Source organism: Cucurbita moschata, unplaced genomic scaffold (genome assembly GCF_002738365.1).
Source record: "Cucurbita moschata cultivar Rifu unplaced genomic scaffold, Cmos_1.0 Cmo_Scf00016, whole genome shotgun sequence".
In the NCBI taxonomy this organism is placed as follows: Eukaryota; Viridiplantae; Streptophyta; class Magnoliopsida; order Cucurbitales; family Cucurbitaceae; genus Cucurbita; species Cucurbita moschata.
Window position 1 is genome coordinate 1,101,133 of NW_019268532.1, and position 19,113 is coordinate 1,120,245.

The 19,113-nt window shown below is 35.3% G+C and overlaps 2 protein-coding genes across 7 annotated transcripts; one reads left to right on the forward strand and one right to left on the reverse strand.

Moving 5' to 3' along the window:
• Positions 1 to 159: 159 nt before the first annotated feature.
• LOC111454003 (probable rhamnogalacturonate lyase B) lies at positions 160 to 8,785 on the reverse strand. 6 transcript variants are annotated; one of them, XM_023095266.1, is made up of 18 exons: positions 8,633 to 8,785; positions 7,519 to 7,580; positions 6,489 to 6,840; positions 5,338 to 5,421; positions 4,941 to 5,095; positions 4,795 to 4,848; positions 4,572 to 4,691; positions 4,380 to 4,499; positions 4,151 to 4,292; positions 3,627 to 3,797; positions 3,377 to 3,532; positions 2,988 to 3,094; positions 2,579 to 2,669; positions 2,367 to 2,508; positions 1,889 to 2,045; positions 1,697 to 1,813; positions 665 to 791; positions 160 to 584 (listed from the first exon to the last, which is right to left on the reverse strand). In XM_023095266.1, the coding sequence occupies exons 4-18, from the start codon at positions 5,377 to 5,379 to the stop codon at positions 327 to 329; spliced, it is 1,959 nt and encodes a 652-aa protein (XP_022951034.1). In that variant the 5' UTR covers positions 5,380 to 5,421; positions 6,489 to 6,840; positions 7,519 to 7,580; positions 8,633 to 8,785; the 3' UTR covers positions 160 to 326. The 6 variants fall into 6 exon arrangements, with proteins under 6 accessions (XP_022951034.1, XP_022951036.1, XP_022951032.1 ...); XM_023095268.1 differs by having other exon boundaries at positions 4,974 to 5,095; positions 5,338 to 5,427; XM_023095264.1 differs by having other exon boundaries at positions 5,338 to 5,427.
• Positions 8,786 to 16,297: 7,512 nt separating this feature from the next.
• On the forward strand, positions 16,298 to 18,336 carry LOC111454007 (cyclin-D4-2-like). The gene is made up of 6 exons (XM_023095275.1): positions 16,298 to 16,960; positions 17,143 to 17,229; positions 17,318 to 17,416; positions 17,496 to 17,688; positions 17,772 to 17,887; positions 17,962 to 18,336. The coding sequence occupies exons 1-6, from the start codon at positions 16,667 to 16,669 to the stop codon at positions 18,205 to 18,207; spliced, it is 1,035 nt and encodes a 344-aa protein (XP_022951043.1). The 5' UTR covers positions 16,298 to 16,666; the 3' UTR covers positions 18,208 to 18,336.
• The last annotated feature ends 777 nt before the right edge of the window (positions 18,337 to 19,113 follow it).

Genomic DNA, 19,113 nt, shown 5'->3' on the forward strand with positions numbered 1-19,113 from the left:
TTTTCCATTCATTCTCCATACCAAATTCTAACATTTTCCATCCATTAGATCCATATGCCAACATGTATCTTTAACAACTAGATGGATCCTTCTCCCTACCGAATTCTAATGTTTCTCATCCATTCTCCCTACCCGATTTAACAACTAAATGGAGGTTGGCTTCCCAACAAAAACTTTTACAAATACTATACATTTCGTAAATGGGATTTCATAGTTCATAATTGCTTTCGAAGAGGGAATGAATCTAAAAATAGTGAATAAAGAAGAAAGAAAAAACAGAGCATGGTGATGGGGCAATAAAGGAGCAGTATTATGAGAAGGGAATATTATAACAAACCATGGGCGGAGGACGGAGGCGGAGGAGCTTCCAGACGAATATAGTCGTACATAATGGCTTGGAAAGGGCTGGTGCTTCTCGGCTGCGTGAAGAAGATGGTGTTGTCGCCGGAGACCAGCCGGTTTCCCGGAATATTCACGTTGTAGAGCCAGTACAGGCCGTGAATGCCGTGTCTAGCGATCGAATTGTCCCTTCCGATTAGCCCACTTGAGAACACCGGCTTTGCTTTCGGGTCATTTACTCCAACCTTCAAAACAGCAAACTTTCGTCTCAATAATTAATGGTTGGAAACTCTGCAAAAGTTGAACAAATTTTAATTTTGTAAACCTGCAATTCCGCGATAGAAGCGGAGGCCAGTGCGACCCGAAGCTTGTAAGTTGCTTGGCTGTCCACGTTGTCCAGCTCGAACTTCACCTGCCATGTTGTTCCCTTGAATGTTCCGTTTTCTGTCTTCCTGTAGATCAACAGAAGCTGTTTGTATTCTTTTCTTCTTCTTGACAGTGGTTAATAGACGTTAATACATATGATTAGATACAACTTTGATTGATCTTTCACTGCTCAATTTGGTTTCATATATAGCCGCCTGCTTCCAACTCAAATCTGATACTCTAAACGACTTGTTCTCTCATATTGTTAAATGTTCATGATATCGTTGATTTGGACTTCGTGAAACGACTCAGGTTTTAGAAGACAACAACTGCAACAAGCCCATTTTCAATACTCATTTACGTGAGATCCACGTAGGGAGAATAACGAAACATTCGTTATAACGAGTGCTTGCAAACGCGTTTTAAAAATCTTGAGAAGAATTCCAAAAGAAAAAATCCAAAAATGATATTTACTAGTGGTGGGCTTGGACCGTTACAAATGGTATTAAAGCAAGGACACCGGGTGATGTGCCAGTTAAGAAATTGAATCCCGAAAGGACACCGGACAATGTGTCAATGAGGAGACTGAACCAGGAAGAGGGGTGGACACAAGACAGTGTGCCAGCAAGGACGTTGGGCCTCGAAGGGGATGGATTGGGGGTAGACACGAGACAGTGTGCCAGTAATGACACTGAGCCCCGAATGGGAGTGGATTGGGAGTCCCACATCGATTAGAGAAGGGAACGAGGCCAACGAGGACGTTGAGTTTTGAAGGGAGGTGAATTGTGCGATCCCACATCAGTTAGGGAGGAGAACGAAACATTCTTTATAATGGGTGGGTATGTAAGCCTCTCCCTAGCTACCCAAAAATGACAAGTTACAATTTATCAATTTGATTTTCTAGAGTTAGAGAAGACAACTTCAATTATTTTTCGAGACCAGACGAGTTTGATATCTCCAGCACCTTTTAGATGAGAAAGAAGAAGCACACCTGGTAACCTGAGCGAAGAACCAGTCCTTGGTATAATCACTGACGCCGACGGTATACACCAAGTCTGCATCGGGATACAATTCGCTGTACCTTTCCCACAGACCATACTGGCGAAACCTGATAAATCAACCATCAACTTTGAGAATCAATCGAAGGGATTAATGTATAATTATGGCAAGAAGATTGATTTACTTATCGGAATGGTTAAGATAGAGCTTATTGACGTAGTTGGGATTTGGATCTGGAACATAGAACTCTTCTGCTGAGCGATCCGGGACTCCAATTTCCCACAGTGTCGCCCCTGCTCTTGGAGGCTCGTATATTATCTCATCCACGTCTATCTGACTACCTATATTCTCACACGTATAGAGTTAATTATTAGGAATCATGGAACTCTACCATAGTATGATACCTATATTCTCACACGTATAGAGTTAATTATTAGGAATCATGGAACTCTACCATAGTATGATATTGTCTACTTTAAATATAAACTCTCGTGATTTTACTCTGAATTTTTCCAAAAAAAAATATTCATACCAATAGGGATGAATTCCTTATTTATAAACCCATTGTCATTTCTTAAATTAGCCAACGTGGAAATCTTCCAACCATCTCTAACGTTAATTGGAATCAATTGATCGTTGAATCGTAGTAAGAAAACAAGAACCTTCTAATATGTCGATGATAGAATCGTAACGATAATCTCCAATGAAACCGGGGACCCATGCATATAAATTGTAGTCGCCAGGCCTTATGTGGTCGATGAAAAAGTATCCATCTTCATCTGCTCTGCTCCAAAATTGGTAACCCTGATAATATTTAAACGATGAATTAAATATATATTGTTCATATTTTCTTTCAAAAAATATGAATGTCTACCTTGCTCTCTCTTTGCCATGAACCTACGTCTCCTGGTGGAGCTAAGCCAACAAACGCACCGTTTGCTGGAATGTAGTCTTCACTAACGTAGCTAGATCATGTCATTTACTTTAACTAATCAATTTTGGATTAAGAACTAAAAATTCAACAAAAATCTGTTAAAAATGAGAAATATAAATGGAATCGAAAATAAGATATTCATTAATGTTCCCAACATTTAATAAGATACAACTATATAAGCACTCTACATACTTGTATTAGCTACCTACATGCAAAGATACAAGCTACCAACTAACTTATATACCAACCCATTCCTAAAAATAAAATACACTACCCATAAAATATATTTCAAGAATATTTTTATTTCTAAAATTAAATTTCATAATAAAATTCAATGGAAAATGTGTACCTATCTTTGACTAATAGTCTGCCACTGATATTACCCCGTTGGTTTGACTTTGGAAAATCCTCCGAAGCAGGGAAGCTGTATGGCCAACTTTGGACTTCAATCGATGCCTTATTGTAGGGAAGAAATTAGTCTTCGATTGAACGATAATTTAGTTTTAAATACAAATTTACTCTTTAAACTAATTAAAATCTATGTAATTTGTTGTGGACTAAATAGGCACAATGGATAACCACAAATACACTGTCTAATTTGTTATGGTTTTCTAATAAAGATAGTATTTCTTTCTTATATAAATTTATGATCCACCCTTAATTACCCTTAATTAACTGGTGGGACTCCTTTTCTCTCCTAAGAATTTTCAACGAAAATGAAGAGTTAAAAGAGAAAACCTGTGATTTGCCATCTTCCCAGAGCTGAAGGGCGTCGCTAGAATCGTAAGTGGAGTTGAGATAGATAAACACAGGACCGAAGACTTTCTTCCATGCCTCGCCGGCTCCGATTTTCGGCACCAGATCCTCTCCCGTGTAATGGGCGCTAATAAAAACCTGATTCAATACGGTCGTTTTTGGCTTAGTCTCTGGCTTCTGATGCGCACAAACATTAAAGTCATGAATGGAGGCAACAAGAAAAATCGCTTACAGCAAGAGTGGTCGGGCCGACGTGCGAAGTCAGGTTCTGTTTAACGGGTCCACCGGAACGGCACTCATTGCTGGGGGTGATTAGCCAGAACCCGATTGGCGGGTCGGTGGATATCCATCCATGGACGCCGCTATCTTTGTTATCGCATGAATATTGATACTTGTCATCCACCTTTACAGTACACAACCATGAGAAGAAGAATCAGAACACATTTACATTTCCACGACTCTGGTTTTTCCCATTAGTTTAATAAAATTTCGTTCTTCCAAGCTAAGTAAGAGAAGGTATTAAGTTAAATTTAGGCTGTTTGGGTTTTGTGATTGTTGGGAGGGAGTCCCATTCGCTAATTTAGAGAGGATGATTATAGGTCATCTTCATTGATATGAACACTTTTGGAGAAACCAACCGCAAAGTTGTAGGAGCTTATGCTTAAAGTGGACAATATCGGACAACATCATGTCACGGTGTAGGTTTGTGGTTCCTAACAAAAATGACATTTAATTAGAATAGATTCAATAATGGACCTCTCCCTTAAGCTCGGATTCGATGGGGTCGACGAGCAGGACAGCCTCTGGATAGGCCAGAGCTCGGCCTCTCGGTGGTGACCGGTCATCTGGAAGTGGCATGGATCTCTGTCTGTTGTCTGCCATGGCCATATAATGGAACCTACAAAAGATTGTCCAGAATAACTATAAAGTCCACAAGAATGCTTTAAAGTAAACATTCAGTGGAATATTATTGAGAATTTCGTACTTGTCTTTTCTGAGTTTGAAGGCGAGTCTGGTTTCACCAAGGTTGAAACCAGGCCATTCTTTCAAGTGTTGGTAAATAGCATACGAATAGAATCCAGATGAACCCCGAAGCATTATAAACCTACATAGCTTCAAATCCATTCATGAGAAAGAAGTTTGCAATTTAATAATCAAGATCTGAATCAATCTCAACCTTTTATCAATCAATAACGGCACAAGCTTTCCCTCGAGAGACAGATCCCATTTTCTCGTAAAGGAGAGCTCCACTTGGTCTTCATTTTCCACTATAACCTCAAAATCTGTAGCCTTTATCCTACAAAGCAAATTTGGCTAACTCAAAATATACAACCAAAGAACTGCGGGCCAGAAGATCAGCAAGAAAGGCAAGTTGGTGAGCAAAAAAGCAGAATACATACACATCAAACGATCCAGTTGCAGAGGCTGATGGGTTCCACACGAGGTCCCAGTACCTGCATGCATGGAACATGTCCTTAGGTTGCATATATTTTTGAATCAACGAAGCATTGGTCAAATTAACAAGCCAATAGGAACACCTACTGACTTATATGAAGCAAGTTTTTCGTTCATAATATACCCTCTGTTAGATTCGTCATTGAGAACTTCGAGCAAGTTGTCAACTCCATTGTATCGAATTCCGGTCACTATGCCATCTGGGTTTGACAACGTGACTTGGACTATGCCATTGTCCATTGTCACCTGCACATTTCTCGGTTTTGACATCAAAAGTGTTAATTGATGGGAGATAGTCTCACGTTGACTAATTAAGGAAATGATAATAGGTTTATAAATAAAGAATACATTTTCATTAGTATAAGGACTTTGAGGGGAAAAACAAAAATAAAGTTTTGAGCATCACAATATTATACCATTGTGAATATCCGTGATTCCTAACAAAAATGAGAGGACACAAAGAGAGAAAGAGGGAGGGATGGACGTACCTGATGTTCTGCAATGGAGAGTTGCACACCCAGTGGCGGCATGTTGACAGCCCTCGACCTACTGGTTGATAGATAAGCCAACCTCTATATCTAACAAAAGTAATGTCTTATTTCTGGGAAGTTGAGGATAATGTGTTAAGTTTGGGGAAGAAGAGGTTACTTACATTTGAATGTGGAATTCAGGGTTGGGTTTCTTTAGCTTTACATAAACAAAAAGGTCCAAAACCACAAACTTTTTTAAGAATCTTTTTGGTCTGTTTTTTTCTATATCTTTACTTGGTCGCCAATTAGGCGTGAAGTGTAAGATTCGCTACTTAGAGTTGCAAGTCAAAAACAAACTCCTGTTGCATCCTAGTTTTCACTTTCCCTTCTTGATGTTCTTGATTAAGTTTAGTTGAGTTTCAAGTTATCGCGACATAATTTAAAATATTAAACGAATTAGATCATCTTTTTACTTCCTTTTAAAAATAAGTTTTTGTTTTCTTAAATGATACTTTCAAGTATATCGAAGTTTAGCATCGCAAGAGATTTCTTTTTGTGAATAGTTATGGATGCAACTGTCCCAAAAAGAAAAAAGTTATTACCCAATGCTAATGGGAACTAGCTAAAGTTAATGACCAAAGTAACTAAATTATCAATGAAAATTGGGTATTTCCTTCATGGGTAGTCTTTGACGTCCCCATTGAGTAGAGAGCTCAAATGGAATTCGACGGATCAAGAAAAAGGGAAGAAAAAGCTAATCATGATCGGAAGTACAACAATGCTCTTTCGTTTGAAAATGAAAAGTTCTGTGGGTTTAATATAAGAAATTTCGGAAAACCATGGGAGAAAGCTATCAAAACTTTTCGAAATTCAACTAAGACGTGGATTGAACATGGATTCAAAACAAATAACAAATAAGAAATAAAAAAACACAGCTTGAGATATGGAACGCCATTTATAAACCTTTGTATAATCACCCATCTTATAAACCTTGGATAGCCACATGCGAAACATTTTCACTAGTTTTTGTCTCAACTTTTTACATAAAATTATTGACCAAGTGGAGTTATTTGCAAGACGATATAGGAAAGAATTCAACCAACAATTATTTCTTGGAAATCATTATGAAATGCGAAACAGTGAGAAGTTTTGAGGTTGAGATTTCTGACCTCGAATCAAGTCCAATATTCCCGCAGTTTTTCTCCCACAAATTTTGCCAAGCCATGTTTTCTGTAAGTTTAGGGAATGAGTAAAGCCCAATGCACAGAGATTGAAGGACAAAAGATATCTAACTGGTTACCAAATTTCAATTCTTATTTAGAAGACAACACATATATTTCAACTACTAAGACGACAGATGAGTTTATTGACACACTTGCACATAACGCTGGGAGGGAAGGGTTTCATATAATCAAATTAACTTGTTAAAGCAGAGGAAGTCAGTCCTTGGTGCTGCTCTTGATCCAGTCTAGGTACTTGAGGCTGCCACCATTGATAGGCAAAGCAAGAACTTCAGGCACCCTGTGTAAGAAAATGGAAGTAAATCCTTGGAAGGGACAAAACATGGCTTTTAAAAAATCTCCCTGATTCCCCCAGGCCCACACCTTGAAAAGCGTCTTAACACCTTCAGATTTCCACAAGAAACAGATAACTAAGATCTTATTTTTTTGGTTTTCTGCTACTTATGAGTTATGGCTCTCTTATTTGTTTAGTTTTTCATTCTTAAAGATAGTTCTAAAATTTTAGTCAAATTTCAGAAATAAAAAAGAAAACAAATATTTAAGAACTATATTTTTATTAGTTTTCAAATTTTAGCTAAGATTTTAAAAACATTCCGGAAGTACATGAGTTGACAAAGAATAAGTACTAGCAATTAGGAAATGTTCAAAAACAATTAGTAAGTGAGAATTGATCAAAAGAAAAACAACTTTGTTTCCCAATATGATCAACTGAACTATTCCTAATAAGTTTCCTTCACTGAAAAACAGCAATGGAATATTACAGGGAAGATCCAGGAAGCTTCAAATTTTCAATGTTCAGAAGCAACTTCATTGATATGAACAGAGAACTTATAGGACAACATCAAATGTTCTCCAAGCGTGAATTATAAATATTGTTGATATACTGTCTTTTCCACACTGTGAGAAATGCATTCTATCAACTAAGATGACAATCAGAGGCGGGAAAATATGCACGTACCAGGTACTATGTTAATACAAGCAGCAAGTTTTTCTTGAAAATGCTTTCAGCCAATTTCTTACCTGCAGAAATAGCGATAATGACTATAAAGAAACATAAAACATCTACTAAAATGAAGTACAGTTCTGCCAAGTATTTATTAACACTAGAAGAAGCCAATTAACTGTCGAGATATAATTCTTCGTTTGCTGACCCGGTCTGGTCATTATTTGTTCAATGCGCTAAGTATATCTAGCTCATAATCAACAATATCCTATCAACATTCACTCCATCAGTAGCTAACATAATTTTCATCCAGAAACGCCTTGTGAAGACATTACTGGCATAACAAGTTTACTGAAACCATACCGCCAACTCCCATACTATTCGATCACTACACCAATATGTGCTAAAAGAGCCTGACTGACTGATCACTAGATTGACTGACAAGCAACCTTACAGAAGATACTAAAAACCACAAAACAAAAAGATATAGCGACGAAAAACATCTAGTTTAATCCGACCACAAAGAACGCAAGACTTACTGTTAGAAACAGTGACATAAACAACAATACTGTCGCAATATCTACCGCTCAAAAGTGTGCATAGATATGAAAATATTATTTCTCAACGAAAGAATACAGATTTAAGAATGAGAAAAAGAATTGGGATCGAATGTTCTATCTTCATTGATATTCACGACCTTTAAATAGGATACAAGATACTAAATAATATCTACCAAGAAAATATAAACTAACTAAATCCGGATAATAAAACTATTCAAATTCAACTGATTACGATATTTAAGATATATTTCCTAACTAATATATTCTGGAAGATTAGGAATATCATATATTCCATAACTAATTCAAACTAAAATAAGTTGCACTAACTTGTGACAAATACTAGGGACCGCAGCACTACTCCCTTCCATTTTTATCAAATGTACATCCCCAGCCGGTACTTGACCGGCAATCTTCGAACTGACATACGTTTTCCATTAGTAAACCAACAAGAACACTGATCAAACAAAGAATCTAAACATACAAACCAGTAACTAAATCAAATTCACATCAAGAAACAGACATAGAAGAAAAGAATCAAGAGAAAAAGCAAGGAATCAAAAAACAAGTACCTCAAGAGAGACGCAAACGACAGAGAGAGAGAGAGAAAGATAGGAATCCGTTAGGAAGATGAGGAGATTGGAGAACCGGAAGCTGAACGGCAAACGAACATACAACGGCAGAGGCCGAGAGCAAAGGAGCCGCGTCTCTACTGCAGAGAGTGAAGGCCATTTCTCGTTAATATCTCTACTCGTGCGTGTCGCGCCTTTTTTCTGTCACCCCCGTCTTGTTCTTCCCACCATTGGGCCCTTTTCAACTTTATGGACCCAAGTTTGTCTTAAAGCCCATTTCAAATGGGCTTTCGGCCCATAATCTCAATTAATAATTTTTTTAATTTAATTATTAAATAATACGAAATAAATAAATAATCAAAATAATACAAAACATCAATAATTTGATGTGAATATTATTAACATATAGTAATATTTATTGAAATTTTATTGGGAACTTATTATTTGATATATTTCAACAACTATTCAAAATCATTTAGTAGCTTTTATTATTTTTCTAAATAATATATAAATATACCATTTTTTTTTCTTTTTTCCTTTTTGAGTTATACATCACATTAACCTTTGTATTTCAAAATTAATACGGCAACTCAATTATTTAATACATTTTTTAGTACATTAACTGTTCACTTCATGGTCTTACTTTATTAATTAATTAATTACTGGCGGCTCAGTTAGACATCCAACCAATAATTTACCGCCACGTAATTAATTCATCCAATTGGTTACTCTATACCAAGCTAGAGTGCCTTTATTAAATTTATTTTTTTTAAATCTCTATTAATATTCTTATGTATTATAAATATGACAAATTAAAAATAATAATAATTAGTATATATATTAAAATTTTTAAATTATTTTTTGCGAATAATTTTTATTTATTATATTTACTATGTTTTTTTTTTTTAATAAAAATGTATAGCTACTAATAAGTATGTGTGTAGCGTATTTATATTTCTACAATAATTTTGTAAATTATTGATCTTTGACCTTGTTAAAAGAATGGAACGGGATGCAATATGAATTATGTAACCTACAAAAATGTAAAATACATAAAGTTTATTTCGAGATGTTGGACAAATATTAATGTACGAGATTCAAATAAACTATAGGGGTTGGCTTTATTTGAATAAAAAAATAGTCGATAACATGCGTTATATAGCATCGACTTTTATTTAACATTAGTTGTATAATTTAGTATAAATATCAAACATTATTTTTTTTTAGTATAAATGTCAAACGTTGTTGTCACTTTAGTAAGTGATGGAGGTGGGCATGTCGCATTATTTGACTTATAACCTCAATAATCAATCTTTTTGTTTGTTTTTTTGTGGATTTGATTGTTCGAAGCCATAAGACTTAAGTGTGAAAGAAATCGAACATTGAATGTTAACTAAAAGTCTATTTTTTAAAAATGGACAAATTTTCTGTGAGGTCCCATGTAGGTTAGAGACAGGAACGAAATATTTCTTATAAAAGTGTGGAAGTCTCTCCCTAATAGATGTGTTTTGAAACTGTGAGGCTAACAACGATATATAATGGGTCAAAGCGGACAATATCTACCAGCGGTTGGCTTGGACTGTTAGAAATAGTATCAGGGTTAGACACCGAGTAGTGTGACAGTAAGGATGTTGGATTCTCAAGGGGGTGAATTATGAGATCTCACATCAGTTGAAAAGGGAAACAAAACATTTCTTATAAAGGTGTGGAAACCTCTTCCTAGTAGACGCGTTTTAAAATCGTGAGACTAACAGCGGTATGTAACACACCAAAGCAGATAATATTTGTAAGCGATGGGCTTGGGATGTTACAAATGGTATCAGAGCTGAACATCGAGCAGTGTAAGGATGTTGGGCCTCAAGGAAGGTGGATTGTGAGATCTCACATCAGTTAGAGAGGGGAACGAAACATTCCTTATAAGGGTGTGAAAACTTCTCCCTAGAAGACATGTTTTAAAAACGTAAGGTTGACAGTGATACGTAATGGGCCAAAGCAGACAATATCAACTAACGGTGGCTTGGGTTGTTACATTTTTTTTTTTTTTATCATAAGAGCTCCATTATGTACGTATGGTTTGGATTAATCCTTCGTTGGATACCCTCTTAATTTTTTTTTATAGAAAACACGTGAGGAAATACGACGATCAGTGTTAAAAGCAATTTGAGACAATTAGGTATCGAAAACAATATCAAGTTCTCAACTAACACGGGAGTTCGAATCTAATAATATTATTATTACGTAGTTATTATTATATAAGGTAATATTTATGTATATACCCTATAAATTTAATTAAAAAACTATACTATAAAATTTAGCATAAAGTATTTTGTGTGGACCCTCTAAATTTCATCATATTCATAAACCTATAATTGACATCTTTATGATTCAATTCAAGTGACATCCAGTTAGACATTACAACTTACAGATTTATAATGGCAAAACAGTCAGATGGAAAATTATAAAAATTTTGAAAGTAAAAAAATAAAATTAATGAATGAAAATTGAAAAAATTTAAAATTTAAAAAATTAAAAAGTCAATATTGATATAAATGTTTTAAATTTACATAATATAATTTATTGCCCACATAGCCAATGCCAAATCCATTGCTTTATTACCTAAACCTTCCCCAACAAAATTTAAAAGACAAAAAGTAAAATTAAATCAATTTGCCAAAAGGAAAATTGATGGGAAAAAAATATATTTATTTAAGAATCGAAAAATTATAAAATATTTTTTTAATTTTGACGACAACGCGGTTGGATTGGTCAGATGAACACGACAACACGACTCTCCATAATGATATGATATTCCCCACTTTGAGTGATACCTATAATCGAGGAACACGACTCTAATACCATGTTAGATGAATACGACTCTCCACCATGGAATGATATTGTCCACTTTGAGCATAAGCTCTCATGACTTTGCTTTGGACTTCCCCAAAAGGTCTCGTACCAATGGAGATAGTATTATTTGATTATAAACCTTTGATCATTCATTAAATTAGCCGATGTGGGACGACTTTCATCCAACCGGATCAACCCAACCAACTCCAAAATAGGTTTACAATCCAACCGTACCCTACTTTTAATATTATGAATATTTGACATTTATAACCAATGTTAATGATATCGACTTGTGAATTTTTTGATTATCATAACATGTATTATAGATAAGTATGATTTTTTAAATAATTAAAAAAAAAACAAATTGATAATCCAACCCAACTCAACCCAAATTGAGTTGTGAACTCTATTCGGGTTGGTTAGGTCACCAACCTAGCTAACTCAAAATTTCGAGTGGGTCCAAAAGATTTTTCCAACCCAATTCAATCCATGTACACCTCTACTAAAATGTTTACTAATGAATGATCATAAATCCACTGACTCCATACCATTGTGGAGAGTCGTGTTCGTCTAACATGGTATCAGAGTCATGTCCTAAACTTAGCTTCGATTAAGGGGAGGCGTACTTTGTTTGAGGGAAGGTGGTGAATGATGAAAGTTCCACGTCCGCTAATTTAGGGAATGATCATGAATTTATAACGGAGAATTAAATGAATTTTAATATTTATTAAAAGTAAGAAAAAATAATTTAATAAAATGGGGTGAAATTTATTGTGAAAAACACAGAAGATGGGGCGGATGTTGAGGAATTGGTTTGAAATTGATTAATTAACATAATAATCCATGTTTATCCTTTTAATCCCACACTTAATTACTGAGTTTGTTTATTCAAGTAGTGAATCTCAAGGCCAAGGTTGTGTCCAAATGGTGGAATTTAAATCCTTTAATATAATAATGCCTTCCCATCCTCCTAATATTCGATAATTATAATTAATATACATAAATTTTAAATAATTATAAATAAGAAAAGCTCGGATCTCAAATGTGGCTTCTATTTTATAAGTAGACTTTCCCTTATGGTCTTTTTAATATTTCCATAAAAATAATAAATATTGAGTGTTTTTTTTTTAAAGTTAAATTACAAATTTGATCTGAAAAAATGTTAAAAATTTATTGCATATTTGTGGATATAGTTTGATAAACTAGAGATTAGTCACCGCGAGTAGATATTGTCTTTTTTGAGACTTCTCTTATGAGCTTCCTCTTAAGGTTTTAAAACGTGTCTGGTAAGGAGAAGTTTCCACATTTTTATAAGGAATGCTTTGTTCTCGACGTGGGATCTCACAATCCACTCTCCATGGGGGCCAGCGTCCTCGCTAGCACATCGCTTGATGTCTGGCTCTGATACCATTTGTAACAGTCTAAACCCACCGCTACCAGATATTGTCCTCTTTGGACTTTCCCTTCTGGACTTCCCCTTAATATTTTGAAACGTGCCTGGTAGGGAGAGATTTGCACATCCATAAAAGAAATGTTTCGTTCTCCTCTTTAATCTATGTGGGATCTCACAATCCAACCCCTAAGATTTGTAACCGTCCAAACCACGCAAGCAGATATTGTTCTCTTTGAACTTTTCCTTCTGGGCTTCCCCTAAATGTTTGTTTCCACGCCCTTACTAAGAAATATTTCGTTCTCATCTCTAACTGATGTGGGATTTCACAATCCACTCCCCTTAAGAGTCCAACGTCCTCGCTAGCACACCGCCCAGTGTCTGGGTTTAATATCATTTATAACAGCCCAACCTCACCGCTACAAATATTGTCCTAATTTTAAAATGCGTCAAAGAGAGGTTTTCACACTCATATAACAAATGTTTCGTTTCACTCTACAACCGATATGAGATCTCACAATTTATGATCTAACTTTTTCGAGATTATAAAGATTAAATTTGTAATTCAACATATTTATAGAACGAGAAAGCTCATGTATTCGACCAAAAAGCGTTATATTCGAAAAGCAAGAGAATATGGGGCATGCTAGTGTGAGAGCAAAAGGTTAAAAAAGAGGGTAAAATTCCAAAGGTGACAAAAAGAGCATTTGAAAAAGGGAGGAGAGAGAGAGAGAGAGAGAGAGAGAGAAAATGATACTCTAAAGTGTCTTTAGGGTTGTAATTTTGAAAGTTGCCCTTAATGAGTAGGGATGGATGCCCTTGGTCTTGGGTGAATCCAAGGACAAGCATCCTAAGAAATTAATGTTGTTACTAATAAAATAATATTAAAATATGTTATTACCAATGTTTTGGATTTCTTTATTACTTTATAAAATTAAAAAATACAAAATTTATAATTTCAACGCTAAACACAAAAATATAACGACGTACAAAAAAAGGAGATATTTGTATATGTATATATAATTATATGGTTTTTTTTTTTATGTCCTACTTGAACATATAATTCTCATTTTCCGTGCTTCTTTAATAATTTATTTTAAATTTTGTAAAATTTGTCAAACGAGCAAAAATATTTAATGATATAAAATCGAGGTCAATTAATATACATCTATATACTTCTTCTCGTCTTAATTTTGTCTTTATCTTATATCTTAAAAGGTGATAATTTTTTTTTGTAGTTCGTTAATACGTGGGTAGTGGAGTCTATTGGATGATGAAAGTCCCACATCGACTAATTTAAGGAATGATCACGAGTTTATAATAAAAAAAATACTTTCTCCATTGGTATGAGACATTTTGGGAAAGCCCAGAGCAAACCCACGAGAACTTATACTCAAAGTAGACAATATCATACCATTGTGTTGAGTTGTGTTCGTCTAACATGGTATCAGAGCCATGCCCTGAATTTAGTCGTGCCAATAGATTGGTAAATCCTCAATTGTCGAACAAAGGAAGAAAATGAGTCAATATCATACCATTGTGGAGAGTCGTGTTCGTCTAACATGGTATCAGAGCCGCCATGCCCTAAACAAATGTTGAACAAAGGAAGAAAAGGAGTTGAGCCTCCACAAAGGCATAGTAAAAAATGACTACGACTCCAAAAAGAAAAATGAGTGTACTTTGTTCGAGGGGGAGGTGTTGAATGATTAAAGTTCCACATCGCGACTAATTATACCATTATGGAGAGTCGTGTTCGTCTAAGTTTTACTTACGCTGTAAATTTGTCTATATATTTTTATTTATATTAGCTTTATTTCGAAAATTATTAAAAAGTTTTGATCACATGGTTTAGTGAAATTTGTATGAACTTTTAAAATGAAATGATTTGCGTGCACCAAAAGGCGAGAGGCTCCAGTGTGAAAAAGCAAAGCAAAGCACCAAGAAAATAAAATATACATCTTTTTTATTTTTATTTTTTTAAATAAATTTGGTTCTTAAATTAAATAAATGTTGGGAAATTAAAACAATTGAAGAATACAACTTTGACTCATTTTTTGTTCACAACATTTTTTCTCTTTATATGATTCATTTTTTATGCTTTATTTTCGTAATATGTTTTTTTTATATTAATTAAAATTTTAAATATTAACCTAAGGTCTCAAATAATTAGAGAAATGAATAAAATATTACTTATAACAATGTGAAAATTAGTATTTTAAATAAAATAATAATAAAAATAATGCGAATTAAAGAAAATAATAAATTTAATTATAGGAACGGATTCATTACAGGGGAATCCGTATATTAGGGAATATGTCTGTGTTATTTTTGTTTATATATATATATATATATATAATATAAAATAAATTAATTCTGATACGATAAAATACCAAATACTTCGACAAAAAAGTCAGTGTCAGTTTCGTAAATTTAGGCGCGTAAAAATGGGCCCACCTTCCCAGACAGCAGCTCCTTCTGCTTCTGCCACAGTACACGTGTCAGCATGGGGACGAAAAAGACAGCATCCCAGTACGTTTGGCTACCCTCTTCGTGTGCACTAAATTACCATTCTAACCCTGCTTCATTTGTGAAATTACCACAATAACCAGGCCCCACTTCCCCTCTGAATGGACGTGTCGCTTTATTTAGTTATTTCCTAAAGAGACTGCTTTTCAATATTTATCGCACCGTATTATTATTATTATTTATTTAATGTAATTCCTAAAATATAAAACAACGGATTTCCAAAATATTTTTGCCTAAATAAATAATAATAATAATAATAATAATAAATAAATACGCTGTCTTGCATCTCCTCTCGACCTCTCTATTCCCAAATAATCAACCAAAGAAATTAAAAAAAAAACCAAAATTAAAAGGACAAATTACCATTTTAACCCTCAATTTCAATTTTTTTTATAGTTAAATTACAAATTAGTCCTTATATTTTTTTTCCGCAATACTTTACCTAATAAATTCTCAATTTATTTTACACGAGATCTTTTTTAATTTAACCTCTAATTATTTAAACAGTTAATAATTATATTGTTATCTTGATGGTACGGATCACAATAGTCACATAAACACATCTAATGAAAACATTCACATTTAAACGAATCTTTAAATTTTAAATCGTAAAAGTTAGTTTAAAATTTTTAAACTCGACCGAAACGACGAGGTTAAAATGGTAATTTTACCGGGATATAATTAGATTTAATAAGAATTATAAAAAAAATAAATAAATAAATAAGAAAAGTAGCGAGTTGGGTTGGTTGGGTTATTGGGAATGTCAGAGAAGGGACCAATGGCTTCTCCTAACCTGCTGCCCTTCTTCTCTCTAAATCCAGCCTGTAATTTTACAATTGAGAAAAATAAAATAAATAAATAAACGGTATATATATATATATATATATTACTGTATATTTGTATCACTTCCGTTCATACCTTCTGATTCCTTATATGTCCCTTCTTCTCCATCTCCTTCCCTCTCCACTTTAACCTAAAAAGCCTCGCCTTTTTCTCTCCTTCTTAATCTCCGGCGGTCTTTTCCGGCGCCATCTTGCAGGAACGGGGGCGGAGGGACGGCAAGAAATCGCCGGCTTAAAAAAAGTTGAAAAGAATTTAAAGAAGACGACCAAGAACAAGCCCATCTGCCTCTGCCCCTCTGCAACGCAATAGCTTTTTTGTTCTTATTTCCCAATCAATTTCTCCGTCTAAAAAGATCAACAGCGATTTTTTCCACAGTTTCTTTGTAATCGGCTGTTTCTGGCCTCTGTTCCGCTCTGTTTTTTGCTTCAATGGCGCCTAGTTTTGACCTTGCTGTTACCAATCTTTTATGCGCTGAAGAAAATTGTATTTTCGATGATAACGATGATGACGAGTGTCTGGTCGCTCCTTATGTTCTTACGAGTAATGGGTTTCAGAGTTGGCGTCACGGCGGCGATGGGTTTCCGTTTACAAGCGATGAATGTTTGATTGAAATGGTGGAGAGGGAAACCCACCACTTGCCTGTTGATGGGTATCTCATGAAATTGCAAAACGGCGAGTTGGATGTCGGGGCTAGAAAAGATGCTGTCGATTGGATTGAACAGGTGGGTGTTCTTGTTTCTTGTGAATCGATCGTTTTGTTATTCCCTGATGGTGGTTTGATTCCTGATTCGTTTGGTTTTGGCTGATGTTTTGATTGTTCTTTCTGATTGTTTAAGGTTGTTTGATGTGTTCATGTTTGATTCATAGCCAATGTCGTTGATTATGTTGCTTGGATGATGAACAGGTGAGTGCTCATTTCAATTTTGGTCCTCTCTGCACATACTTAGCCGTAAACTACATGGATCGATTCCTCTCCGCTTACACTCTACCAGTATGAACAATTGCCCTCCGTTTTTCCGTAACTCGGTTCGATCGATTCAATTCGACACGATGTCTTATTGTTCTTGTGCCATTTGCAGAAAGGCAAAGCTTGGACAATGCAGCTACTGGCAGTGGCATGTCTGTCTCTTGCAGCCAAATTGGAGGAGACTGAAGTCCCAATCTCGTTGGATTTACAGGTTAACGATCATCTCGATACTCGATCGATCGAAAACGATTTCAACCGTTTTCCTAATAATTGAGTTCATTCAATCACAGGTGGGTGGATCTAAATTTGTGTTTGAAGCAAGAACCATAGAAAGAATGGAGCTTTTAGTGTTGACAACATTGGGGTGGAGAATGCAAGCCGTTACGCCGTTCTCGTTTATCGATCATTACCTCGGCAAGATCCATCACGACGACAAGACATCGATCACCCGTTCGATTCGTTTACTATTGAACATAATTCAAGGTCCTTTCTTGTTCCCTAAACATAAACAATACGTTCGTGTCGAGGTATCGAAATGGTTTTGATTGATCGGGAAATGAACGCAGGGATCGAGTTCTTGGAATTCAAACCATCCGAGATTGCAGCAGCAGTGGCAATATCAGTAGCTGGAGAAGGTGAAGAGACAGCAATTCCTCTTCTAATTCAGCAGAAACTCCACATGGTAATATCGAATGTGTTTAGTAATCATATTGTTGATCGATCATCATCTGAATTTGAACGTCTCTTTTTGTGTAGGAAAGAGTAGTGAAGTGCATTAAGATAGTGAAGGAGATGTCGGGGAAGACGGAGGAGGAGGAGGAGTCGAGGTCGATGTCGGAGGGGCCGCAGAGCCCGAGCGGGGTATTGAACGTGAGGTGCTTAAGCTATAAAAGCAATGAAAGTACAGCAGTTGGGTCATGTGCAAATTCTTCTTCACATCATAACAGTTCAAATGGTTCAAAGAGGAGGAGATTGAACAGAGCCTGTGAAGTGGAGCTTTAGTTTAGAACAAATAAATAAAAGGGTGATGGGAAGTGTGATCTTCCAGTCCTGAAGTAAATTTTTTGTGAGGATTTTGAAAAACAGGATAATTATAATATAAAAAATATATATAAATATATATGAATTTTGGAATTGTTTAATATATCTTCTGTGGAGGTATTTATTTATTTATTTTTTTTTTAAAACTCACTATGGGCAGAGCCTGGAGCCCTTTGTTTGACCATTTGTCTACTTTGACCACTTGTATGGTAAAAGCCCATTCCATTAATAATAATTAAGAAGAGGGTAGAGGGAGACAATTTCTTAAACAATTTAATTTTTTTTTTTTTATTGCTTACCAATTACAAAATTTTACCTCTAATAAATTTACTGTTTTTAATTTGGTCGAAAATTTCACCTGATAATTTGGTCGAGAGGGCATATGCGTAGGGTAATAATACAGAGAATTTACCGAGTCGGTAATTTATTGGCATTTTATGATCATTGTGAACGGTTAAAGTTTGTAAGAAATTAAATGACTAAAATACCCTTATATTGCCGTTCTGAAATCTCTCTCGTCCTTTCCTCCCCTCCTCCACTTTCAACATGACCACTACCCTACCCATTGACACCCTATCACAAGTGATCGTTTTGATGATTCCTTTTGGTAGGGTGGTTGTTCGCCCATTGCCACCCTATTACGAGTGATCACTCAATGATTCATTTTGGTGGTTGTTCGCTCATTGCCACCCTATCACGAGTGATCACTTCGATGATTTCTTTTGGTGGCTGTTTGCCCATTGCCACCCCATCACGAGTGATCACTACGATGATTACTTCGGGTGGTTGTTCGCTCATTGCCACCCCATCACGAGTGATCACTTCGATGATTCCTTTTCGTGGTTGTTCGCCCATTGCCACCCTATC